This window comes from Thunnus albacares, chromosome 4 (assembly GCF_914725855.1).
Source record: "Thunnus albacares chromosome 4, fThuAlb1.1, whole genome shotgun sequence".
In the NCBI taxonomy this organism is placed as follows: domain Eukaryota; kingdom Metazoa; phylum Chordata; class Actinopteri; order Scombriformes; family Scombridae; genus Thunnus; species Thunnus albacares.
Window position 1 is genome coordinate 19,712,650 of NC_058109.1, and position 25,883 is coordinate 19,738,532.

At 40.9% G+C, this 25,883-nt stretch overlaps 2 protein-coding genes across 5 annotated transcripts; one reads left to right on the plus strand and one right to left on the minus strand.

Annotated features, from left to right (window-relative positions):
• Positions 1–71: 71 nt before the first annotated feature.
• Positions 72–5,900, plus strand: prkar2ab (protein kinase, cAMP-dependent, regulatory, type II, alpha, B). Its single transcript, XM_044347956.1, has 10 exons — positions 72–686; positions 776–811; positions 896–1,035; positions 1,489–1,595; positions 1,722–1,875; positions 2,109–2,210; positions 2,328–2,402; positions 2,492–2,557; positions 2,715–2,853; positions 4,440–5,900. Exons 1-10 carry the CDS (start codon positions 416–418, stop codon positions 4,562–4,564), a joined length of 1,215 nt encoding a protein of 404 aa, XP_044203891.1. The 5' UTR covers positions 72–415; the 3' UTR covers positions 4,565–5,900.
• Positions 5,901–25,277, minus strand: si:ch1073-335m2.2 (msx2-interacting protein). 4 transcript variants are annotated; one of them, XM_044347890.1, is made up of 15 exons: positions 25,019–25,277; positions 23,148–23,462; positions 19,643–20,116; positions 19,328–19,482; positions 18,361–18,561; positions 18,030–18,181; positions 17,807–17,932; positions 17,588–17,701; positions 17,373–17,486; positions 17,180–17,280; positions 9,587–16,898; positions 8,552–8,620; positions 8,248–8,442; positions 7,964–8,122; positions 5,901–6,946 (listed from the first exon to the last, which is right to left on the minus strand). In XM_044347890.1, the coding sequence occupies exons 1-15, from the start codon at positions 25,099–25,101 to the stop codon at positions 6,815–6,817; spliced, it is 9,702 nt and encodes a 3,233-aa protein (XP_044203825.1). In that variant the 5' UTR covers positions 25,102–25,277; the 3' UTR covers positions 5,901–6,814. The 4 variants fall into 4 exon arrangements, with proteins under 4 accessions (XP_044203825.1, XP_044203824.1, XP_044203827.1 ...); XM_044347889.1 differs by having other exon boundaries at positions 19,643–20,119; XM_044347892.1 differs by lacking the exons at positions 23,148–23,462; positions 25,019–25,277 and adding an exon at positions 21,438–23,136.
• Positions 25,278–25,883: the final 606 nt, after the last annotated feature.

Consider the following 25,883-nt stretch of genomic DNA (forward strand, 5'->3'; position numbering starts at 1 on the left):
ACTGTGTCCTTAAATGTGTTTGTGCAGCTGTCTGACTTCCAGGATAAACAGTTAAAACTCCTCTGAGTTGTTTCTTTGCCAATTCATCGAGTTCTGTGGTGTCATCCATCGGACAGCCTTTAATTACATCTGAGTCCTGGTCAATAGTTTCCGACAGGCTGTCCTAAATAAAGAAATCAATAAGCTGCTGAATGTGTGAGAGAATGGGGGCGCGAAGAGGAGGAGTCAGTTTGTTCCTGTGATGAAGGTCTGGACAGAAGTTTATGAAATCAGTGCTTAGATTTGATATTTCTGTTATTGATAGTGGAAATGTGTGTCATCTAGAAGGTTTTTTTTTTAGCTAATTATTGCTTAATTGTCAGCCATTGAAACCCGACAGCTGGATCTTTTCAACAAGTTTGACCTCTGCGCCTGAATGATGAGTAATGTTCAGATACCAGCAGGTTTGAAAGAGCTGCTACAAGGATACACAGTGGAGGTGCTTCGCCGCAGGCCGCCAGACCTGGTTGAATTTGCTGTGCAGCATTTTACACGTGTTCTGGAGAACCGAAGGAATGACCAACCAGCAAAGAAAAGCAGTGGCAAATCTGCACGGAAAGGAGTCACTTTTGTAACAAAATCAGATAAGTCTACCAAGGATGAAGAAGAGGAGGAGGAGGAGGAAGAAGAGGAGGAGGAGATTGTTAGTGAGTATTATTACCATGCACTCCAGCTAAAAATGTAAATACCCATTAAATCTAATCCATTATATTCACCACTGTCTGCCTCTTTGCAGAATGCACCACTGGTAAATACAGACGCAGAGTTTCAGGTCAGTAACTAGAACAGTATGTGTAATGAATTTCAATGAACGTTGACCACTATACAGTGTTTTAATTAGTTTGACCTGCTGTAGTTTGTGCAGAGGCCTACAACCCCGATGACGATGAGGATGATGATGCAGAGCCTCGGATTGTGCATCCCAAAACAGACGTGCAGCGTTGCAGGCTGCAGGATGCATGCAGAGACATTTTACTGTTTAAAACACTTGAGCAGGTATAGCAGCTCACATGAGAAACCATAAGAAGGGTGGAAAGAGTGTCCGAAAATTTAAAGATCCCCTCCAGATGGGTATTAAGACATAAAAAAAATACTGTTTGGAACAATAATGTGTCTAATGAATCAATGCATGCAGATATATACTGTATATATAAAAAGTTTAACTGCTGGACACAAGATGTCTCCTACATCACTGTAAAGTCCATTCTCAGTGTTTGTGTCCTGGAGGCTTCAAGTTTCCACATCACACTTGTGTAAGTTGAATATTGGACCAGGATTGGCTTCAAAACTAGTTGTGATGTCATAAATCCTGTTCGTAGGCCCACCACTTAAAATCTGATTTTTAATGAGCTCAGAAATTTTCCACTAACAGCAGATGAATGTGAAAACAGCTTTCTAGTGTCAAAATGTGAACATACAGACACTTAATATGAGTGTGATGTCCTGCAGGAGCAGTTCTCTGAGGTTTTGGACGCCATGTTCGAGGTGCTGGTCAAACCTCAGGAGCACATCATCGACCAAGGAGACGATGGAGACAATTTCTACGTCATAGAGAAGTGAATGAGATTCTTCAGGTTATTTTATTCATAATATTTAAACTTGATTGTGTTGCGTCAGTCTAACAATGACTTCCACTCCTCTCCTTGAGGATTCTCCCTCTCTGTGTCTCCCATCGTTTCCAGGGGTGTGTATGATATTGTTGTTCAGAAAGACGGAGTGAGTGTGTGCGTTGGAAAGTACGACAATAAGGGCAGTTTTGGTGAGCTGGCTCTCATGTACAACACGCCGCGAGCTGCCACAATCATTGCAACGCAGGAAGGCGCCCTGTGGGGCCTGGTGAGTCGGACGAAGACCGATGACCTTCATCACATAGTTTTTCAGAGAGTGTATGAAATATGGTGCTAATAAGGAAGATCCACCCCATGTAGTGTTACTGCAAGTGCACGTTTGAATAAAAAAAAACGAACCTTGTGACAAGACAAGTACACTGTGATGACTTAAATCAAACAAAAAGGAGAATTGAAGCTAAGAGAAAACAAAACTGAGCGTTTCTGTTTGTGCTCTTCCAGGATCGAGCCACATTTCACAGACTGATTGTTAAAAATAATGCGAAGAAGAGGAGGATGTACGAGGCCTTTATTGAATGTGTTCCTCTTCTGAAGTCTCTCGAGGTTTGTATCAGAAACACAAACTCTATATGAACAAAATAACTACATGATAAGTTGTACACCTCTGTAAATCACCTCTCATTGAGCATAATATGACTTGGTTTATTCTCTTTTCATTAGCTCTCTGAGAGAATGAAGATTGTCGATGTTTTGGGAGCACGAGGGTTCAAAGACGGAGAACGCATAATAGCACAGGTATGAAGTTGGGAGATTTGTTTCTGTGTCTTTTATATGAACTAATAATGATGTAATCGATGTGTTTCTGCTGTGCTTCTGTACTGCAGGGAGAAAGTGCTGACTGCTTCTACATTGTGGAATCAGGAGAAGTAAAGATTATGATAAAAAGCAAAGTAAGTGCAGCATCCAATATTATAACTGAATTTATTTTAGCTACATATTCAAGCTGTCATAACCAGTTTTAAGTGTAATGTTTCAGTTTTTATGTCTGGTAAGTTGTGGTGCTGCTGTGCTAAATGACTCACAGGTTCCTTTGTGTGTCTGTTACAGACAAAGGCCGGCCAGCAGGACAACACAGAAGTGGAGGTGGCTTGTTGCTCTAGAGGGCAGTATTTTGGGGAGCTGGCACTGGTCACCAACAAACCTCGTGCAGCGTCCGTTTATGCTGCGGGAGAAACCAAATGCTTAGGTAAGTTTACGGCTCATGAATGTTTGTCTCTCTCTGTTCTAGGAGTAACAGGCCACTCGTCTTAGTTTGTTTTCAGTGAATGTAGGAGGGTTGGTGCAGTGGATCCACAGAGACAAGAACACAGTAACGTGAAGTCCACATACAGACAGGTGCCTTTAATTAGGTGCTACTGCTTGTTGTGTTTTTTGCTACTTTTGGGGGCTTTATGCCTTTATTTGACAGTGTAGAGATGGGGATCTACATGCAACAAAGGTCCCTGGCCAGGCAGGAACCACAAACATTGTGGTTCACAGTCGGCACCCAAATCAACGAGGCCACCAGCGCGTCCCAGGAGCTCCTGCTTGCTAACAACAGTCAACTCCTTTGGCTACAAAATAAAGTATTCAGACGGGGTCAAGAGATGCTGTTACTCACCAAATATTAGAATAGGTGGTATGATAGTTTGTGTTAAAAGTGGTTTCTGCATCTCACAAACTGCCCTTATTCAGGATATTTCACACATTGCAGTGTCTACAGTCGGTCTACACGGTGGCCTCTCCTGCACAAATCTGTTTCTGTCGCAACATGCTGATAAGACGGTCATTTGGCATAAACAGTTGAATCTACCACTGAATCTGTCCTTTCATCAAAGTGACTCTCAATAGTGGTGTAATGATTTTGGAAGTGTTACGTCTGCACAAACAGCACATGAATGACACAAGTTGGTTTTAAATTTTTCCATGCAAGATGCCTGAGTTATGGCACTGATACAGTAATTCTTTTTGATACCTTGCTTTGAGAAATACTTTTTTTTTAATTTAACAAAGTCAAAGTTCTAAAATGTTAAATGTTGTCCAAACAAAAAGCAAGCTGTACAATTTAATAGTCTAAATATGATCTAAATCATGATGACAAGACCTCAAAGTAATAAAGATTCCAAATCTGACCAGACATTCATTTGAAGCCACGTTTCCATATATGACAGTTTTCAATTCTCAGTGGCACAACACTTTCTAGAAAAGTACTGATACTCAGCCTAGCCACAGCATTTGTAATGTCTCAAAGCATCAACACCTTAACACAGTTCCAGGATGTAGACAGGGACTTGAGTTCACTCCTAGTGGTTTGCACAGGCGCCAGATCTCAATCCAACGAACCAGAGATGGGATGAGGTGTTACAGGACTTTAACAGCATGAACGCTTGGCCCCAAAAAAAGGAACCACATGATGCCAACAACCCAGAAAAGACCAAAATCCCCAAATGTTTCCGCACCCTCAAGAAGAGGTCCTACTCAGAATTTGGCAGGTACAGAAATCCAATACAAGAGGAAGGCATTGACCATGAAACCCAGTACTGCATGAAGCTGATGAGGGGAATCAATCATTCATGCTGTGATAAAACCATATCCATTGATCATAATTTAGATATGTTTCAAATGTAGTCTTTGGACGTCCTGCCACAACCCTTGTTTATTATCATACTGACCTGCTACAACATTTCACAGATAAACAAAAGTTTATATATTGACCAATGGCAGGACTAAAGGCTCCGTCTGTCTCATGAAATAATGATGAAATAATCTTAACTGCCTTTCTTTTTCTTTCAGTAATTGACATTCAGGCATTTGAGCGTCTGCTGGGCCCCTGTATGGACATCATGAAGAGGAACATCTCCCAGTATGAAGACCAGCTGGTGGCACTGTTTGGCTCCAGTGTCGATTTGAAACACTAGGACACAATGTCATAAGATAAACTAGGATTAAAGCCAAATATAATGACAGTACATGTAAAACATGATTATCTTCCTCCTGATGTAAAAGAAACATGAATCCTACTATTTTATATTCAGTCAAATTTACCGTTCCTGCAGCAGAAGGTAAAACTGAGAAGGATGCGCTGTTTCTTGTGACAACCCAAATAATCACCACAAGGACATTTGAACGATATTGAACGTGCATAAATATACCTCAATGACAAGTCAATTTAACAACAGTCTAGTTCCCTGAGGATGCACAACCCAACATACAGTACCTCAACCTTAAAATTCTTTACTGGTTAATAATCGGAATACATTTATTTACTTTTTTATTTAGTTGAACTCCACAAGTCTATAAAGCCTTTCATAAGCTCCAGATTTAACATTGCCCATGTTGTTCTTTTTTATGTAGGTGTGATTTAACATTTTGACGTCACCGTAGGAAAAACACAGGTGTAAATAATGAAATGAATGATGGCTGAATTACATTTAGCTGCTTCAGTTTCAGGTCTGCTTCAGTCCTGATATTGTGTGGCTTAACAGGCACTATTAAGAATGGAGCCACACTTTTTGACTTGTCAAAGTAGGAAAAGCAACATTAATGACTGCTCCCTTCTATTCAAGTGTCCCAGTAAGCTGACAGTGAGCCAGCGTGCACAATGCCAGAACCCTGAAACTGAAGCAGCTGAATGTAATTCACCCATAATTAATTATTTCCACCTGTTTTTCCTATTCAGACATGTCAAAATGTTGTCTGACACTACTGTCTTTAATAGGTTTTTTTTGGTTTGTTTTTTTAACTGAAGCAGTTGTTTTAAACGTTTGCTATAATGTTAAAATTACATCTTAAAATCAAGTTCTCATAAGAACAAGATATGAGCCATCAAAATCAGATACACTGTGAATGAACAGTCAGATTTCAATACTAGTTACAAATACCAGCTACAATTGTTACGCAACTGAGGTACAGTTCCATCACTGCCTAGTTTCCAAATTATACAAATACTGAATTATGGAAAATGTAAAATTGTTCACACACACAAAATTAATGTTACTGTACTTATCAGTCACTGACTTGATTATTATAGATGGTATTGTACTACTTTCCATTTGCACTCAGTAAAGGAAGCCATCTGCAACTGTTGACAATCCCTCTGTTGTTTACTTAAACCTTTGTTGTATGGCATAAAATGTAAGTGTACCCCTTTTTAATAAATGGCATGACTTATTTAAGTGATTAAAATCATACATAAAAGTTGAACATTCTTACCAAAAACACGACATAAAAAAATAAAGGATTATATCTTAAATATTCAAGTTTTCTGGAGTTTGTTTTATTTGAGTTACAAAATATGAAGTGCCATCAGCAGACTCCACAGGAGAGTCTGCCAACCTTCTTGTGTTACAAGTATTTACACCCCAAAATCAAGGATATCCATCTAAATTTCCACACTGCGCTCTGGTGTGTCCCAGAGTTCAAGTCTCTGTTAAGTTCCATTGTCAAAGTTTAAATATTTAAAATATTTACAAAGTCCTGTATTCAAAAACTCCCAAATCATACTGTAGCTTGTTCAATGCAAAGGCAGGTGCCAAAGGTGTAACTGCTTCAGTAGTGTGAGAAAATGAGCCGAGCTGGTGGAATTAAAAGGAGCTGTTAAACGAATGTGGTCCTCTACAGGGTCTCCATAGTTTTACAAGTTAATTCTTCCTCCTCTAAAGAAAGCCTTGAGGAGGAAGTCTGTACATAATTATTCAAAAAATTACATGTTGAAATGTCTTTTGAGCCATCGCAGTGCAACAGCTTCTATGATCCTCTCATGAAGAAATGAATATGACAATCAATAAAAAGACAGATGAAGTAAAAAGGCCACCCAGATAGTCACTCGTTCTTGTTCATCAAACATCCTGATTTTTTTTTCTTCAGAGCATCTCCGAACATTAAAATAAAACTCCAATAAATAGAAATACAGCAGAGAAATGGTCAAATAAGACTGATTCTGGTTTGGTCCATCCCTGAGTTCTTTTGAGAAGGACAAAAATACCAGACAGGAGTGACAAAAGAAAAAAAAACTGACGGGAAGAAGAAAAAAAGCAAAAACAGTTGATAGGGTGTATCCTACACATTCCCATTGCGTTCAGGAAAAAAAAAAATTCTCATATTCCTCTGGTTTCCTGAGGCTCATCGGTGAGAACTTCCGTCCATGGGACAGTTCCCAGCAGTGAAGGTTACACAGAGGTGATGACAATCATGAGGTGTGGTGAGATGCTGGAGATCCTGTTGAGAAGGTCAGGGGCAAGCTGGGATAAGTGGCTCTCTGAAAATTCGCACGGTGGGAAAATCTGTAGCACATAGGCAGGCTGAAAAAAAAAGAAGAGAAAAACCTCAATTACACAAATTAAGTTACAAAGAGACATCAGATTTAATATCAGGACAATGACAAATAACAGTCCAGTGCGTCATTACATGGAAAAAGTCACACATTAATACATACAAGTTACATCAATTAAAAGAATCTATTGTCATCAAACCAAATTATTACACGAAGTCCCCCTCCACTCAAAAATGTGTTTTGCTTCTTGTTACTTCATTTGGATGTTTGAGCTTCATTGTGCAGGATGATGCTTGTGAAGAGTTTGACACTAGAGAACTGTTTTCACATTCAGCTACAGAAGAGGGAAAGTTTCTCTGTGTTCACCAAAAATATAAGATATAAAAAAAAGTATAAGAAGTGTATGTAATTTGTGACATCACAACTAGTTTGGGAGCCAATCATGGTCCAGAATGCAACTTCAGGACCACAGATATTCATAGATTCAGAATTTTTCAAATGAGTAGTTTGTAGATTTTAGAGTTTTTAACACGGTAATTTAATTTTTTTTCTAGAAAACCATGTCAGAAAAATATTAGTCGAAGCAGGATATTTTTATGTTATAAATGTCTTGAGGGGAAATGTATGAAAACAGTAGGGTTGCAATTAGACTATTTTCATTATCAATTAATCTGTTGATTAATTTTTTGATTAATCAATTAGTTGTTTGGTCTATAAAATGTCAGAAAATGGTCTGTTGCGGTTTCCCAAAGCCCAAGATGTCACCTAAGATGACATCTTAGGTGACCCCTTTTTGTCCTGAGCAACGGTCCACAACCTAAAGACATTCAATTTACTGTCATAGAAGATTCAAGAAACCAGAAGTTATTCACATTTAAAATGCTGGGCCAAGAGAATTTCAGCATTTTTTCCTGAAAAATTATTCAAAACGATTAATCAATTATCAAAATAGTTGTCGATTCATTTTCTGTTGATCGACTAACCGTTGCAGCTCTAGGAAACAGATTACAGAGAAAAACCATTACATATAGTAATAAGGTCTCACCTGATTGGAACCTGGATTTGGGATATTGATGATACCAGCAGCCAACTTTGTCTGCAAGTAGTTGATGAAAGCGGCCTTAAGAGCTTGAGTCTGGTTTAGGACGTCATCTTGATCTCGTCCACATGGCAGAGCAAGGAGAAGACAGAACTCACACTCCCCCTGTCCAGAGAAAAAGGGGAAATTTTGTTAGTAGACTCTTCAATGAAATGGAAAAAATGACATGAATAATGAGAAGTAGCCTTCTGCAAACACTTAAAGGGAGAGTCAAGTCCATAAACACGTACTGTCATTCTTCTGGCTACACTCTCCAGTTGAGAAGCCTCTAGTCTCATTCTCTGGACAATCCTAAGCAATGCGCCTCCTTCTTGTAGGGGCAGTGATCGATGAGCCAAAGCTTTGTTGCCACAGACAAAATGCAACTGGACTGCAGCTGTGTCATTCTTCAGTGCCAGGAGGCCTTGCCACACAATAGGGTATTTCTGTATAAATGAGGAAAAAACAAAGACAAGTTTGTCACACAAAGTCAGCTATTGTTTACACCAACATCCCTTCACACAATTTAAACTTTTGTGACGAGCTTTGTCTTACTGTGAGCAACTGCACCATATTAACAGGCTGCGTCATCTTGCCATCTGGTTTTGCCTGGAGGTCTGCACCCTAAGGATCAGAGAAAATATTCATAAGTCATGAAGAGTTTCTGTAACATGGAGATACCAACACACAGTATTCTTGTCCACCTCATTTATATTGAGTGTGTTAATGTTAGACTTCTTAGAAGCATCTCTCAATATGAGGACAAACAATTCATCAGCACCAAAAACTACATAAAGTTGTCATTTTGGGGGCTGTTTAAACAAAAACTAAACATTATAACGTTCTTGAAGGTAGGATATATTGCAGGACAGTTGTATCAGACTGCAAAAGTTTAGTCAGGTGTGCCTAATAAACTGGAGAGTAAGTAGGGCTGCACAATTAATCGTAATGTAAAGCAGCAGTTGAAGCAGAAATGTAAAAAAAGCAAAATTTTGAGGCCAGAACAGATTATGGAATCATATGTGAGCCTGACAGTTTTCAATAATAATAAATTTATCATGAACAATATGAGCCTACAGACTGTCAGGATCATTGAGGATCACACAGGACCGAAGCAGGCTCTTAATAACTGTTGGGAGGTTGGAGGTGGAATAAATACTTGTTTGCCAACAACATGTGTGATGAAAGACTCTGAAAGCCGTCTCCCTTCATAACTACACTAGGCCTCAGTGTTTTGTGGCACAGGTTACATCTGGCTACACTAGTAGTTCCAATTTTTATCTTTTTTTTTTTTTAAACATAGACAAAAAAGATTTTTCAGAAGTATTCTAAAGAGTAGACAATAGACTTGGCAGATTATTATTGAATTAAACGTCTCATGCAGTTGCATATGAGCTGTGTGGGTTTTTTCTTTTTTTAAACGCAGTGTATCCTTTAACAGTAGCTAATGATCATATTGTGTGTTCTGTCTGCATGAAGACAATATGGAAATATGGAATGAAAAAATCTTAATCTCAACTGAGTGGAAAAATTGTGTTTCTTATTTTGACCAGTATCATGCAGCCTTAAGTGTCAGTGCAGTAAACTCACCATGGCTGGTGTAACATTCAGTGGTGGCTGGTTAAGTCCAACAGGCGATGTCTCTGGCATTTGAGAATGGATGCTCCTTGGGTTTGAGTACATCCCTGAGTACTCTGGGAAGGAGCCACCGGGTCCTGGTGGCATTAGTTGAACTCTCTGGGGAGACGCCATTGCAGGCCCAGATTGTCGGATCCCCATCATTCCATCTTTAGGAAGAGGAGAGTGGGGCCTCTTGGCCTCCAATGGCTTGGTTATATCCTTCTCAGACACACCTTTAGGGAGAACATGTGGTCTTGGAGACAAGGATATGCTGGAAGATGTTGAAGAGGGGGTAAGAGTATCTTGAATGTGTCCAGAATGAGAGTCTGTGGTTGAACGCTCTCCTTGCTGGTGCAAGAGAACACGCATATCTCTTTGTGACATGTATGTTTCCAACTGGACATTACTCCGCAAAGTCCCACGAGGATCCGCCTGCATAGTCTCTGGTTTTAGCTGTGTGGCAGATTGTCGTCCTGGCTGGTGGAAGCGTCTGGCTTCATCCTGTTCCCCTTCAAGACTCCTCAAAGAACTGGGGTTTACCTTGAGAACCTTGTCTCTGCTAACAGGTGACGTGGGGCGTGGCTGAATGGGACCTGGCCAGGGAGAGGCAAGAGTATCGCTATGCATCCCATAGCTCATCACAGAGAGAGGTGGAGTATTGACCCGAACATCTCCTTGCACAAGATGCCCCACTGGAATTGACTGGGTAACACGGTGAGGAGACATTCGTCCTAAGCCTCCAGGCACACTGTGAGGTGGCATGATAACTGACTGCTCTGGATGATGTACACCAGTAATAAACTGTTGCATGGCAGGAATGCCGGTGGATAACATCACTGGTATGCCCTTGGGTGATGAAGAGCCTATCGGAGAGGACACTTTAGTAAACGGAGAATGTGGATGACCTGACTTGCGTGGGGACCGTGGTTCCTGTTTGACCCCACTGAGATGTGAAGGAGTTCTGTCACCAGCAGCTGTAACAAAACCTACATGGTTTCCAGGTGGAGAGGGCAAATGGGGGCTTATTGCAGGACTTATAGCAGAGGTCCAAGGTGGTTTAGCACCATCTGTGCTGTGAGGGTCGGCACTGTCCATTTTCTTCTGATGTTTTATTGGCATGTAGTCTTGATGGTACATGGTACTCATTACTTGCTGATTACCAACTCCCTGTGTGAGACGTTTCACTACTCCTTGAGATCCAGATTGGTAAGTAGACTCCAATTTTTCCAAACCAGTGCTTTCTTGTTTTATAGAAGACAAAGTTGACTGTGTCTTACCAGGGTGCCCATGATCTGTCTGTGGAGGTCCCTTTTGAAGTCCTGACTGAGAATGACCGTACATTTCCTGTTTTATTTGGGGCATAGAGACCAACTGCTGAGATTCCATGTCACCTGCTGATGCTTGTGGGATCTGACTTATTTTCGCACTAATCCGCTGTGGTCCCTCAGTTTTCTGTCCTGAGTGGCTCAATACTACCACTCCTTCAGATGTATTTACCCTCAGACCTGGGCAAGATCCTGTACCAAGAGTTGGGCTCTCAACAATGAACCGTGCAGCACTTCCCCCCTCATCACCAACAGATGGCCCATGGTATGATCCAGTATCATCTTTGCTGGGCCTATAGGTTGGTTTGGGTAAAGCCATGTCTACACAAGGATTTCCAATGTTCATGTTTACTTTGTCCTCAGGCTCAGGAGGGTTGCAAACACGACTGATAACAGAGGTTGCAGTGGATGCAATGACAGAGATCACAGACTTTGTCTCAGGAGATGGTTGTGAAGCTGGAGGTCGAACAATAGGTGGGGCCGGATGAGCTGGCATTCTACTATCAGGTAGTGGGGATTTATTTGGCACAACAGCTGATGGAGTATTACTTTCAGATGGGTTCGGATCTCGGAGAGTGGGCAGATTAGTAGGAATAGAACTACTTCCTGGTAGCGAAATATTCTTGTGTTTCATAAGAATTGTTCTCAGGTCACTTGTACCATGATCAATATCCGTGTTTTCAGAATCAGCGGGTAAAGGCTGGTTTTCCTTGGATGCTAATGGCATGACAGGTGAGGAGGAAACTCCTGTATCTTTAGACTGGTGGAGCCAATCTGGTGGAGAAACAGGTATTCTACTGGTTTGAATGGGTCTGATATTTGGCCTATTGGCTAGCGGAGACAGGGAAGGCGAGATGCACTCTGGTGGCACCTGTTGAGGCTTTGGGCAAATTGGACTTTTGGACTGGGGATAAACAGATTTAAGATGTTGAATCTGCTCTTCAGAAGATGACTCTGACTCTGCATTTACATCTGTAGCCTTGACAGCTGTAGGCTCAGGTTCTGGTTTCCAAGTAGTGGGAGTAATAACAGCGGCCATTGCTGCTGATGGAGTTGTCTCAGGAGCAATCTTTGCACTGGAGGCTGTGCTATCTGTTAAAAGAGTGCCAGATTCCTCACTTATTGAAAGTCCTTCCTTTAAATCTTTTCTTACTTGCTTTTGGGCTTTACGTTTGGGTGTTTTAGGTCTTCCCTTTGTGCCCTTTTTGGGTGTGGTTGGGAAGAGAGGCTCCTCCTGTATAGCAGATGTATTTGTTTCAGGTTCATCTTCTTTGGCAGGTTGAACAAAGTCTTGTGTCTCAGGTTCTGAACCTACATCTGCACTTACTGGAGGTGCTTGACTTAAGGATGCAGTTGCCTCCTCAGCAGTAATGGAGTCAATAGCAGCCATTAGTTCTGTCTCACTAGCAGGATTGGAAGGTTTTTCTTCCTCTGGGTCACTTTTAACTTCTGTTTGTGGGGCAGGTGACGTCAGTGGTTCTGTTGGAAAAGCTGGATCTGTAAGTTTGGCAATGTTCTCCACAGCCTGCTCTAATTCCATCTCCTGTGAAATTAAGCTCTTTGGTGTTTCCAAGATTTCCTTTTTTTCCAAAGAAGCATTTTCATTTTCTTCATTGGTGGAGCCCCCTCTGTTGGCATTAGTGCACTTTGAAACATGATCTTTCACCTCTGTGACATTTAGTCTGATTTTGAGGTTCTTAAGAACAGGAGACTTAGGGGTCCTTGTCAATTTGGTTTTTCCTCTGACATTCCTGTCTTTCTCTGGGGTGTTTTTTTCTTCTAAAACAGGGGAATCTGCATCTTTCCCATTTGATTTACCCTCACAGGCCTTTTCATAGAGAACATCTTTATCTTTGCCCATTTCTCTTCCTTGTTTGTCTTTCTCCTCTTTCTTTTCATCAACTTTCATTGATGGATTATCTTTACATGAACTTGATGAATCTTGCACAGCCAAGGTATCATCATCTGTGAAATCCATTTCCTGATCGTCACCCTCAGCCACCTCAGTTTTTTCTCCCTTCCTTGTTGATCCAGCTGTGGACATCTGACTTGATGAACTCTTTGTGACATGAGGGGATGTTTTCCCTTTTGACAGTCTTGGAGTTCGTTCTCCACTCTCTGATTCATTTGAATCAGTGTCTTTGTTGTCCATTTTAGATTTTTCTACTTTAACTGTTGTATTCTCTTCACCTTGTCTACGATTCTTGGGAGGACGGCCCCGTTTAGTTGTATGGGTTGGAACGGGAACATCCTGATCAATATTTTGTTGTTGTGTTGCATCTTTGTCTGTACCACGCTTTCGTGCAGAACGTGGTGACTCTGCAATTTCCTTTCCAGAACGAACTGGCACATCATCTTCAACTGGTGTGGCATACACAGATTTAACATTTCTTCGTCTTGCTCTGCCCAATGATATGCTCTGCTCCAAGATATCAGGATCTGATCCATGAATAGGAGATTTGCCTGTGGACTTATATTCAGCTCTTGGGGATGATGCACGTTTCAGCTTCTCTTTGTCAATGCGCTCACTCTTGCGTGTTGCTTGTTTTTCAGACCCAGAGGTAGACATGAGCGGAACTGGTGCAATTTCAGCAGGGGATTGTTTGCATTTTTTGTTTTTCATTTCTTTTGTTTTGTGCTCTTTCTGGGGTGAGACTGGCTCATCATTTGTGTCATCAATAGGAATCTGCACTTTACTTACTTGAAGTGTCTTCTCTCCCTCAGGCTCTGCTATTACTTTAAAAGTGGAATGGGTCTCTTCCTTGACTATATCCACCTCTTCTTCAGGACTAAGTGGTATGGGACTTGTGGCTTCAGGCACTTCTGGTTGTGTTGTCTCAGGATCAAGCTCTGGTTCTGAACTGCTAATAAACTCATCGTGAGAATCGTGGCGGCTTGGCTGTTCTGCACACAGAGGTTTTACATCCTCAATTATATCCAATTTCCCTTCAGATGGAGAAAGTTTACATCGATCCACTGAATAACTAGATTCCTGTACTGCTATAGGTGCAGGTTCAGATTCAGATGCCACAGTTGTCAGGTTGTGCACAGGTACAACATGTTCATTTTCTTTGACCTCTTCCTTTACCTCTTCCTTTATGAGAGACACAGTGGGATAAGGCTCATTGGCTGGATTTAGCGCAACACATTTCTCTTCTGGTGGAGGAAAGTCCTTGAGCACAGATTCGGTGACAGAAGTAGGTGTGAGTCTGGGTTCAGAAATCACCTCTTCAGCAGGACTGATGGGTTTAATTTCTGGCTCTGTGACAGCTTCTGGTGCTTCAGGTGACTCCAGCACTTGTTGCTCTTGAACAGGTGCTTCTTCCACTTTATTCTCATCTGTTAGCATTGCATCTTCTTTTGCTTCTTGCAACTGTTGGGTTTTATTCTTCTGTTGTTGTAGTCGTGTGAGTTCCAAAAAACGACTATGGAAAAGGACAACTGGCCCAGAATCAAGTTCACCATCTACTGTCCCTTGCTGTCCGGGTTGTTGGTTTTGTGTATGCTCAGGTTCTTCATGCTTGCGTTCCAGGTGTTGAAGTCGTCTAGAGTCCAGCTCAAAGACAGGGCTATGAAGGAAGCGGGAGGCAAATAGCTCCCTGCGTTCTTGTTCTTCTGGCTTTGGCTCCTCCTTCCTGTCATCAACTTTGTCTTCAGATCCACTTCGAATCTTTTTCTTTTTCATGTACCAAGAGGGTGTAGGTCGTGGTGTTGATTCTACTTTCTCAGTATCTTTTCTATTGCGAAAACTTGCAAAATGAGAATCATAATCCAAGAATGACCAGTTATCTTCTCTAGAAGACGAGAGGGATTTTGCACGCTCAAGCAGAGCCTTTGTATCAGGTGTAATGGTATGGTCAAGTGCATAAGGGTAGAATTTGTTCCTTTCAAGGTGTGCTAGTTTGGGGTCTGAAAATCTGTCAACCCTTGGCCTCTCTGAAAAAGGCATTGATGTTGACGGCACAGGAGAGTGGGGTTTGGTGTCTCTGTCCTCTTCAGAGTCTGATCGTACTTCCCCAGGCTCCAAGTCATGCCAAACGCCATATTCCAAACGCTTGCGATTGTGAATGTTTTTACTTAGACTTCTAGAAAAGTTCAGGTCAGGTAACAAGTCTTGCTTAACTCTGCTCTCCCATCTTTTTTGTTGCTCTTCTTCCACACTAAGTAAAGGAGTATTTGACTTGTTTACCTGTGTGTTATGAGTCCTTTTGACTAATAACTCCAAATCTGGGTGAATTTTGTCATCGTTTCTACTTAGCTCTTTCTGAGAATGATCTGCAAAGTCTTCCTCTGCATGGTGAGGAAAGTGCTGATGTCCCGGAGAAGAAGTGTTGTTCCAGTCGGGATCTTCACTTTTTTGTCTAAAGCTCCTGTAGACACGCTCCCTCTTGATTCCTGGGTCAGTGTCAAATTGGTCTAGTTTCTTTAGTTTGTGAGATGGGAAATTATCAGTGACATCCTCCGGTGGTTTGCCAACTTCATGCACAAGACTGCGGTGCTCCAAGTCCTCTGTTTCACTTCCCTGGGGACTTCCTAGTTTGTCAGGTTTATCAGACTCCCGCTGCTGTTGCTGCTGGTGCAACCGTCTATTTTGCTCCATTTGCTTGCGGTAACTCTGAGAGAGATCAATGTCAACATGGTCTTCCTTGTTCCTAGCACTTTTATCAGTGTCAGCAGTCTGACCAAATTTGAAAGCAGCATGGTGTTCTTGTTCTCTTGTACTGCCTTGGTCTGTATTACCCTCATGCGAAAACCTTCTGGACGAAGTGTGCCCTGGATGTCGTTTTGGTTCCAGTGGGTCCAAAGATCCCTCTGATTTCTCTCTTTGTCCTCTAAGGTCCTCTTGACCATCTTTCTGAGTGCCAATTTTATCAGTTTTGAGTCTTGATTCTCTGCGTTGTGCATCTTTGTGTTTGTCAGAGTCTGTCTCTTTCAGATATGTTGCACTTGCACCTAAGTCTGTGGATTGATTACCATCCTCTTCCTCAAGCCTACTTCTCTTCGGACGAATAGTCCTTCCACTGGAATCACCAAAGCGTCTTTTTCTTGCAGCAAGGCGATCTGAATCCACTGCTGAATCTTTCCCATCATTTCCAGAATCAGGTTTAAGATGTTTCTTGACTCGATTTTTGCCATCCATGTCTGCATTATCACCTTTACCCATTTCAGATCTTTCACTTTTTACAGAGTCGAGGTGAGCAGTTGACAACTGATTTCCAGCAGAGTCACCATCCACCTTATATTTCTGCCTCTCATGAGCATCTTGCTCTGATCCCTTTCCTCTTCCTGACCCTCCTTCAAAACCAGTCTCAAGCTCTGCGTCAGGTAGTGGGTTGGATGGGGATTGCCCCTTCACTTTTCTTGATTTAACTTTCTCAGCTTTGTCTTTGTCACCTTTCTCTTTTCGTTTTGCACGTTTGGTTTTCTCAGCACCTGCCACACGCTCAGGTAGACTGCTCTTCTCACTCTTGTCACTCTTTGAGGCATGTTCTAACAAAGTCTTTTCAGATTTGTCAAAGTGTGGTGGTGAGAGTGAGCTCACACTACCACTTCTCTCAGAGGACTGGCTATAAACCCGTCTTTCTGAATCTCTGGGAGCGCGGTCAGATGGTGATGGCGAAACTGCAGGAGTAATGGGTCGCCGTGGATGGGAGGGGCTCCACCTGCTGCGGTCCGCCTCAAAACGTTCTCGCTCTCTTTCTCGCTCCCTTTGACTATATATGTATTTTCGAATGTCTTGCTCAAAGGGGTCTCTGTAGTCCCTGTAGTCTCTTGGGTCTTCATGGTAACGTGGGTCAAAGTGATCCCCCTGATAATGTTCCAGTTCAGGAAAACGCTCCCTGCTGCGAGCAGCATAGTCTCTTCGAGCCTCCTCTGGATAGAGGCCAGGGGTTCGTATATTCTCATAGTAAGCCCTTTCTGCTGTAAATTCATGGTACGGGGGTCTGCGATCCTCTCTGTAGAGTGAGAATAGGAGAAGAGTAATGAATTCTGTTAACCTAAGCAATTCATTAATTTATAAAGTTGCACTGTCACTTTCAGATTCAGACGAGCTTTGCAATCGAACTGTAATTCTAAACATTACCACTTTACATCAGATACATTTTAACAGGGTTAATTTATTTGAAAGAAGTGTTCCAAACAGCAATCATAGTTATTAACTAACAAAAATTGTTAAAAAATATAATAAAAACATAAATACATTAATTGCACACAATTAGCAATATGGACAATTTACCGTCGCTCAGGAGGAATTTCATAGAAGTCTCTAATGTCTTGACCAGATGCCTGCATAGATCTGTAGAATGCCATCTGACTCTCTTGACTTGCAAAATCCACCTATAACAAATGAATAAGCCCACAATTAAATAAACATATAAACACACGAAAAATACATTTTACTAATCACCCATAAATTTAATTTTTTTTACCTTTATTTTATTGCCACCAATCTTCCAGCCTTTGGTCTCCCTTACAGCTGCCTGAGCAAAATCTGTGTTGTTGTACAGGATGAGGGCCATCCCTTTCATCCTGTCAAACACAACCTAAGAAAAGGACAAATCAGAATTCAAAATCTACAATTTTGAAAAACTAACAGCACTAAAATCAAAAGCAACAAATCAATGGTGAAAATATAACACCTTACCTTGACTACATGTCCATAGCGGCAGAAATGCCGTGTGAGGTATTGCTCTGTAATATTGGTTGCCAAACCATCAAGCCAAACACACGTTGTGGGCATACTCTTCCCAAAACCAAGCTTCAAGGAGAAAGAGAACATAATGAATTATTATATTCACCGAACACATTTGATAAAACATACACAGACCAGAAATGTCACTACTTTATCCTGTAAAACCATTACCTTTAGTCGGTTGCTCCCCAGATACTCGCCATCCATCTTCTTTATGGCCTTGCAAACACTGGCAATATCAGAATACTGCACAAAGGCATACTGAGGAACTCCATTTACTTTCTTGATGTCGATGTCCTTGAGCAGAAAAGACAAAACAGAACAATTACAGACAAATATCAAATATAAAATGCACACATTTACTTGTACAGTGCACAGTAAGATGGTAGCTTACCACAATTTCTCCAAAGCGTTGAAAAATGTCAAGGAGTTGTTGATAACTGGTCGTCTTCTCAAGGTTGCCTATAAACAATGTCCTTGTGGCCTTTGGGTGGAACTCGTCTATCCTCCCATCCAAGGGCCTGAACTCATTTTCACTCTCTGTTTCTGAGGGAAGGAAGAGGTTAATTATTAATATTATTGACATGCTACTAAAGTTCAAGCTCATATTCTCCACCACCAGCACACAAAATTAATTTGTGAAATTACTTATGGGGAATGAATGTGTCTGCATCAAGTATTTATCACATTAAATACTGTTCCGTATAATATTGGTTACCACATACCAGGACCATTCCAGGCAGTGACTTCAATAAGCATGCCAAAGAACAGCTTTCCTTTGGAGACACTAAGGGCTTTCTCTTGATCCTCTTGCTGTCTAAAGAACACTAAACCATAGCGGTCCTCTGATGCTCCATGGATCTGCACTGAGGTCACTTTACCATGTTTCTTGAATTCATGGAACAGTCCATCTTTTAAACTTGTGTCTGCAGAGAGAAAATGGATTACTGTTATTCCAATACTCAATCTTCAAAAAGTACTGGAAACAGATTTTCCAGTCTGCTAGAAATCATAATAAAAAGGCATAATTTCAGAGGAATTCATTCCCTCATAAAACCTCTCCCTCATAAGACCTTTCTCACCTCTTACAGTTTCCTCTTATTGTCACTGATTACACTTTTCTGGACTGTAAGCACTTGTTATGGTGAAACTGGTGTGGCTGCCAAGCAGAGATGACTAGTTAACGCATGTGCCTATTCCAAAGTTCTTTGTTGGTTAGGGGGGGGTTATGTTTTCAGTTTTTAAAGTCAAATACACACAATATCCTGACTGTAAATGTGATTGTAGTGTGGGAAGTTTTGCCATAATTACAGTAGTAAACTGGTAAGACCACAACTGCAAAAATATTAGAAGTAGAGTGACCTGTACACTAGTGAGATCAATCAAAATGAATGCCAAGCACCAAAAAATGGTAAATATAATTAGGCAAAACAAGTGAATGACTGTTCTTTAATTGAATTTTTAAAATCACAACTGGCCTATTCTTGAAATTTTACACAGTTATATATTCCAAACAACAAACATAATATAAAAAGGTTGAAAGGGGGTAGGACAACATGCTTCTAATATCTATATCACTTACTTTAGTTACAATTTCCTGATAGTTCTGAGCAAGTCTGAAAACTGAAGAGTTATTTGAATGACTCTTTAGGAGGCGGACTTTCAACCTGTCTCAGACATATTAAAGCTCACCTGTGGAGCGCACTGGTAGGTTTTGCACTTTGATTCCAAAGCTTCTACGTGGCTCATCTGAATCAAGAACCATAGAAGACTGAGGTGGTGCGTGTGTAGCCGACGACTGAACAGAACGTGCCCGTGATCCATCACTTGAGCTGCTGTTTGAATCGCTGTTGTCAAAAGAAAAGGGAGCGCAATGACCAGACACTTGTCAGTCTGAGTCAATTAAGTATTTGCTCATACATGTTGATGCTGACAAAATGTATTTTTCTAGTCATCAAACTCACTGAAAATTAAAATGTTAATATCATAACAAAAAAAAAGTCTCACCTGCCACTGCCCGTACTGCTGGTGCTGCTGACAGAATCAGAGCTTGAAGATCTGCTGCGGGACTGAGATCGTGGGCCTCTGCCAGGGGACAAAGGAGCTCTTTTAGGGGAGTGAGGAGTTTTGGGGGTCTGTCCTGTGGTCCGTTGTGGGGAAGGGTGTCTTGACTGGGAGGAATGAGATGATCGGCTTCGACGGTGATGGTAAGTTCTATCAACACGTCGTCCTCTGTCATCTCTGTAGAGGTCACGTCGTGTAGCATTAGTAAGAGTAAAGGGGTCTCGAATTCTAGAGTCAAAATGTGGGTCTGATGCCTCAAAACTCCCCCCAATGGCACTGCTCCCTGGGCCAGCAGCAGCGAACATAGAACGATCACGGTAATAATCAGCGTTGTAGTGACGCTGTCTGTCGAAAGTGCCACTGCGCTCATGGTGTCCATATGGGCTGTGATCATATGCACGTTCACGGCTTTCTGAGCTACTGTGAAATAAGAACAGGATAGAAAGAGAAAAAGAGTTATTATGATTCCAAACAGAAAAGAAAAAGGCAAAAAAAACTATTTACTGTTAAAGCTTTTTTGGCATCTAATGCACAATAGTGAAAATTTAAATGGCTCCAAATCTCCTCTTCACAAAATAATGCAAAGACACCGCTGAGAGCAGGCCAGATAAGAGGTTTTCTTAAAGTAGCTTAATACTGATATAAAGAGCAGTGCCAGTATAGATTGCGTCACTCTTGCCTTGGCAAAATCCATTAGTCTGACTGTCATTTTTTGTCTAGTCTGTGACTAAGAAAAAAAGTTGTGACTCTAAAGAACTGTTTTTTAACTTAAAGCTTATTCAGCAATAACTTTCATAACTAAAGTTTCATGATTTACTTTAAAATGTGGTGTTTGGGCTTCTCATGGGATTGAGAGGAGTAGCATGTACTAATAATTAGAAAAAACAAAAATAAATCCTGCACAACTACACAAACAAGCTGCATAATTTGACTCTTGAAGATATTAACAATGTGAGGCAACCTATCAAATACTGGTACTGTCTGGAAATACTAATAAGGCCAATTTCTGTGGCGCTGCTCCCATATCTAAACTGTCAGCAGCCTAAAATGACATCTCATTTACTGAGAGCAAAAAGACTTCCTAAGAAGCACAATTTTCTATACTGTAAATTCATCAACAGTCACATGAAACAGAGCCGCCCCAGACTTTGATAGTCACTTGAACCTTCGTTTAATTTTTAAGATCAACTCAAACATATACTTTAGCAATGTTGAAATGATATAACAAGTCTCTTTATTTTACCGTCATTTGCAAAACTAAAAACATTCAGCACTTTTGGCTCCTCAGGGTGTCCAGGGGAGCAGATTTCATAGGCTGACTGTTCATGAACTACTTACTGCTGGTAAGAAAAGGAAAACATCAAAATGAAACATTTGTCCAAAGTATTCAACTGGACAATTCCTCCTTTCCAAGAGTTTTGTGGTATTGAAATTTAAAATGCCATGCAGAGATCAATGTATTTAATGTGGAAAAAAACAATACTTTGTAGTTCTTATATGATGCTGGATAAAGGAGGTACTTACAAAAAGAAATGACAAATAATTATATATATATATACACATATATATATATATACATACATACATATATATATATATATATATATACATATACACATATATTTTCCTCTCACTGCATCAAATGTATCTTTTCCCTAAAAGCAGTGCAAAACCTAATATTAGACAAAGCACTAAGGAAGGTTAGAAGAAAATATGCACAGGGCAGAGCAATACCAACCTTTTTGAAAAGAAGTTACCGAAACTAATCCAAATAAAATCTAGGTGGTCAGAATGTGAGAGCCCGAATAAAAAACCAAGGGGAAAAATCAATTGATCTAATTAGGCAAAAACGGTTCTCTTGAATGGTACTGCACGTTATCTTCAAATACTGTGGAGCACCAGGCCAGCAGATTGTTGATGTATAATCCACAATTTAATTCACTTAATTCTCTTCTCTGGATGGAAAAAAGGAAAAATAAAACCACAGATATGAACCTCTTTATGGATTTCACGACATGTGGGGGAAAAAAAAAACATAGGAACGTAAAACCTCAACAAATAAACATAAATTAAAAAAGATGATGAACTTCAGGGTAATTCAGCCCATTCCAGGTTGACTAAAGAGTAAGTTGGTGCCCAAATGGAAAATACATCCAACTGGATCAGTCTTGTCTTGTAGTAAGAGGAAGTAGTATGTTCCAGAAGTTAAGTTTTATGGGAAAAAATGTATTCCACTGGTTAATGTCAAGTAGTTTAACAGCGTACATGCTCGTAGACTCAGATACTATCATTACAGCACATAAAATCCCAGACCGTGGGTATGATATAATTCCACAATCCATGGATCCTATCCGGTGTATGTACAGGTAGTCTTCATCTTTAACGTTTCAAATTACTTTGAAAAAGTAAGTCTTCAGCTCTCTGTAGGAACTTGGAGTGCTCTTCTCCTCACCGCAGATACTGAGGCCTCACACAGCTACATCCACACTTGAGTAATCCAAATGAATGGCAGCTACACCTATCCATACTAGGGTCCACATCAGTACATCCAACATGGCGTATCATATTGCATACATCCAGGATGGTACATCCCAACTATGCGGTCTTCTTGTGTCTTCATGGCCATCAATCCAAAACAAGAATAGCTCCACAAATGTTGCTGGTTGGTTGGTTGGTTGTTTGGATCCTCAGTGTTCTTGCAAAGTCTTCTTGGTATAGCTTCCATACTTTGGACAAAACATGTCTATTATATATAGTTAATCTCATCCTGAAATTACTAAATAGCCTGGGACATATGCACTGAATCTGTCTCTCTTGAGTTGTGTAACGAATGTAAAATTTCTTCCATCCATTTGTTTAAAACTTAAATCCAGAACAGGCCGTATCCACAGATGCAAAAATGGTAAAAAAGTAGTCCAACCATCAGCTGTTGCCAAGAGGGGAAAAAAAACCTGACAACCCGAGATGGGTGGTCCTTAAAAAGTAATGATATATTACCTAAATAGATTCTTCAAAGAAAAGTGTCCTTCATAGTAGGGATTTACTTCCAGCCTCAAGCGATTCCAAGTAAAAATCAAGGTTAGATCCCATGTTTAGGAGAAAAATGTTTAAAAAATATCCAAAAGCTCCCCGAGGTAGTTTCCCACAAAATGTAATAAATCCAGAACTCACCAGGATATTCCTCACAGATGTAATATCCAAACCAGATGTCAAACCTTGAATTATAGTTACCTTACGAAATGATAGATAGATGTGTAGTTAATTTACTTAGATCCCGTGGGCAAGGCAAGTCGATTATGATGAAAAGTGGAACGATCCCTAGATTACCTTTGTGTGACCCCCTTGAGGCATCTATCTCTCACGAATAAACCCAACTATGTGATTAGGTTTTACACCTATCTGATACTTAGATTCCCCTGGATTTTAAGGGGAGACCATGTCCACTTACCCATCTAGTCTCCGTTCATAACGTCCCTCTCTGGTGTGAAGGGACACAGGTGGGCCAAACACTGGACCAACTGTTCCCCTAGAGAATCCTGTAACGTCTCGACTGCTCGAGGGAGAGCTGTCTTCAAGGCCCCGAACAGCACTCGGGACTGACCCAGGTTCATTGTAGTCAGTCCGAAGGTCCCTGTCCCCCATCTTGTTGACAGCATTGTGAGCCTTTTGAGCACTTTTGATATCCACAAAATCCACAAAGGCTGCCACACCACCCTCTGACCCCCGCTTCCGCAGAACTTTAACACTCTCCACACGCCCATACCTGAGAGGGAATTACAATGAAAACAAACAGGAAATTACATATACACAAGCTGAGAAAAATGGTGAGTGCAGCTGTTTGCCATTTATTTTGTATGGTAAACAAAGAGCAAAAGAGACACTAATAATATAACAAGATATCATTAATACAGAAAGATATGAATTATTAACTCACCATCTCACTTTAGATAACATACTGCATCACTGCACTAGTGTATATCTACATCTTGTATATCTTGTAAACTGCTCAGAGTAATTTATATCATGCACATCAGCACTTTATAGCTAAATTGGACTCTGGTTAGATGCCAACTGCATCTCGTTAAGTACTTGTACTTGTTCAATGACAATAACGTTGAATCTAATCTAATCAAAAACAATTTTTAAAAAACCCAATGAACCACAGCAATTGTCCACTAATGTTTCCGTTCATGCCAGGAAAGAGAAATGAACAGTCTGAATTTGAAAAAGTGTCTTAAACAGTGAGACCACATATAGACTATATTATACAGATATCATGCTGGATGATTATACTCGCTCTTATGAGTATTGTGAGTGTTGGGAGGCTTCAAAACAGCAACTTCCAAGTACGAATGTTATTCAAACATCCCCCGGGAAAAATACATGTAAAATGTCAGTGTTTAACTATGAAACTATAAAAAAGCACATCCTCAAATACGCTGTTGTTTACAGACCACTATTAACGAGGCACTGTAAGAGCTCCAATTTAAATACGACTCGATGTAATGTTTGTTTTGTTGCACACGAGTTTGTTGATGAGTTTATCGGGTGGCCTTGGCATTACGTAGCAAACGGCAACGACATATAAAGTTACACGGGCTTTGACTTATATGAACATGGGACAGCACACAAGTTTAGCCCTGCTGTTGGCTATCTTTAAAGTCAAGTACTAGTTCACTAGCGGGAGCAAAAAGCTGCTTTGCAATTAAGCAACTTAGACAAATTAAGTATAGTGATGGCTACCGACGACCAGCAGCTCAACTTGCTAACATTTGATTATCAGCCCAGTAGGCTCACTGATCGGTCGCAGATTTTAGCTCCAATGTTTCTCACGCACATTAATGTTGCTCTAACAACACTAATTGTTACAGAAATGACGTTATGTCAGACGTTTTCAGTGGATCAAATAACACAAGTCATCTAATGTTATTTGAGCAGCTGTCCAGCTAACGTGAGCTACCCCTTTGGCTTCTTCTGAGCATGAAAACGTCTCGACTTCCCACAAAATGGTTGGTTGGTTGGGTGGTAGCTCGGTGGCTAGCAAAACTAGCTACTTGCCTCTTGGTATTAGCAAAAGTTGACTAAACAAAAATGTGTAAATTTGCACTTGAGTGATGCTTTTCCGAGCGATAGGCCTTCATAAACACCGCTGTGGAGCAGTCTAGCACAAGCAGCACATTTGAAATCCCCTGACTTGAAGCGTTAAAACTTAAAAAATGCTAGCGTTAGCTGAGTTAGCATTTAGTCACAAGCTGTCCATAGCAACTAGCTACCTAGTGCTGCACCTAGCGCGCGCTGCTTCCCTCTTGCGTAACCTACCGTTTAAAATGCTCCACGATCTTCTCCTCTCGAACATGTTCGGGTAAATTTCCCACCCAAAGGTGTCTGGTTTCCCGAACCATCTTGCGCTTTCCTTCCCCCCTTCACACACATATGATCCGGCACGTTTCTAATCCCCGCCGCTCGGAGGTCCGCCTGAACAAAATGAGCGACGGTTGAGTCGGTGACGCTGTGGGCCTGATAGCCTGCTGCCGCTTAGCTTAGCTGCTGCGTCCTCTAGCCAGGCACGTGGACGCGCGTCAGCCTCGCTCCAGACGGTTTGTGGGTGCGAGCTGCGCGTGCTCGACAGTAAAGCACATGTACAGCAGAAAAGGATAGAAAAAAACAGCAGCCTACAAGGTACATACATTAAAAATCCCCTCCAGACCTGTTTTAAGATGTATATAAAAGACTCTACTTTGAATAATTATGTGTGTCTGATATGGTTGACCCTAACCCTAAACCCTTTCCATAAAAAAGATCAATCAATCAAAATCCTTAAAATTACCCTCTTTTACCCTCATTAAAAAATCCAGAAACTATGAATATGCAAATATTTTTCATTTCAAAAGTTTAACTGCTTGACACAAGATGTCTCCTACTTCACTGTAAAGTCCATTTGTGTATGTGCACTGGAGGCTTTAAGTTTCCACATCACACTTTTGTAAGTTGATTGTCTTCAAAACTAGTTGTGTTGTCAGAAATCATGCTCCTAGGCCCACCCCTTAAAATTGGATTTTCAATGTGCACAGAGTAACTTCCCACTTTCAGCAGATGAATATGAAAACAGCTTTTAGTGTGAAACTCTGCACATCATTCTGCACAGTGAAGCTCAAACATCCAACTATAACAAGAAGAAAAACAT

What these genes read in the sequence shown, in the direction of transcription:
- si:ch1073-335m2.2 (XM_044347889.1), bottom strand. Translation starts at nt 25,101, where the DNA reads ATGGTTCGGGAAACCAGACACCTTTGGGTGGGAAATTTACCCGAACAT. An exon ending in ATCGTGGAGCATTTTAAACG is followed by an intron (nt 23,463 to 25,018) that starts GTAGGTTACGCA and finishes ATTCCCTCTCAG; the next exon opens with GTATGGGCGTGTGGAGAGTG. An exon ending in GCTATGGACATGTAGTCAAG is followed by an intron (nt 17,487 to 17,587) that starts GTAAGGTGTTAT and finishes TCCTTTTCTTAG; the next exon opens with GTTGTGTTTGACAGGATGAA.
- prkar2ab (XM_044347956.1), top strand. Translation starts at nt 416, where the DNA reads ATGATGAGTAATGTTCAGATACCAGCAGGTTTGAAAGAGCTGCTACAA. An exon ending in TGTTTAAAACACTTGAGCAG is followed by an intron (nt 1,036 to 1,488) that starts GTATAGCAGCTC and finishes GATGTCCTGCAG; the next exon opens with GAGCAGTTCTCTGAGGTTTT. An exon ending in AAGGCGCCCTGTGGGGCCTG is followed by an intron (nt 1,876 to 2,108) that starts GTGAGTCGGACG and finishes GTGCTCTTCCAG; the next exon opens with GATCGAGCCACATTTCACAG.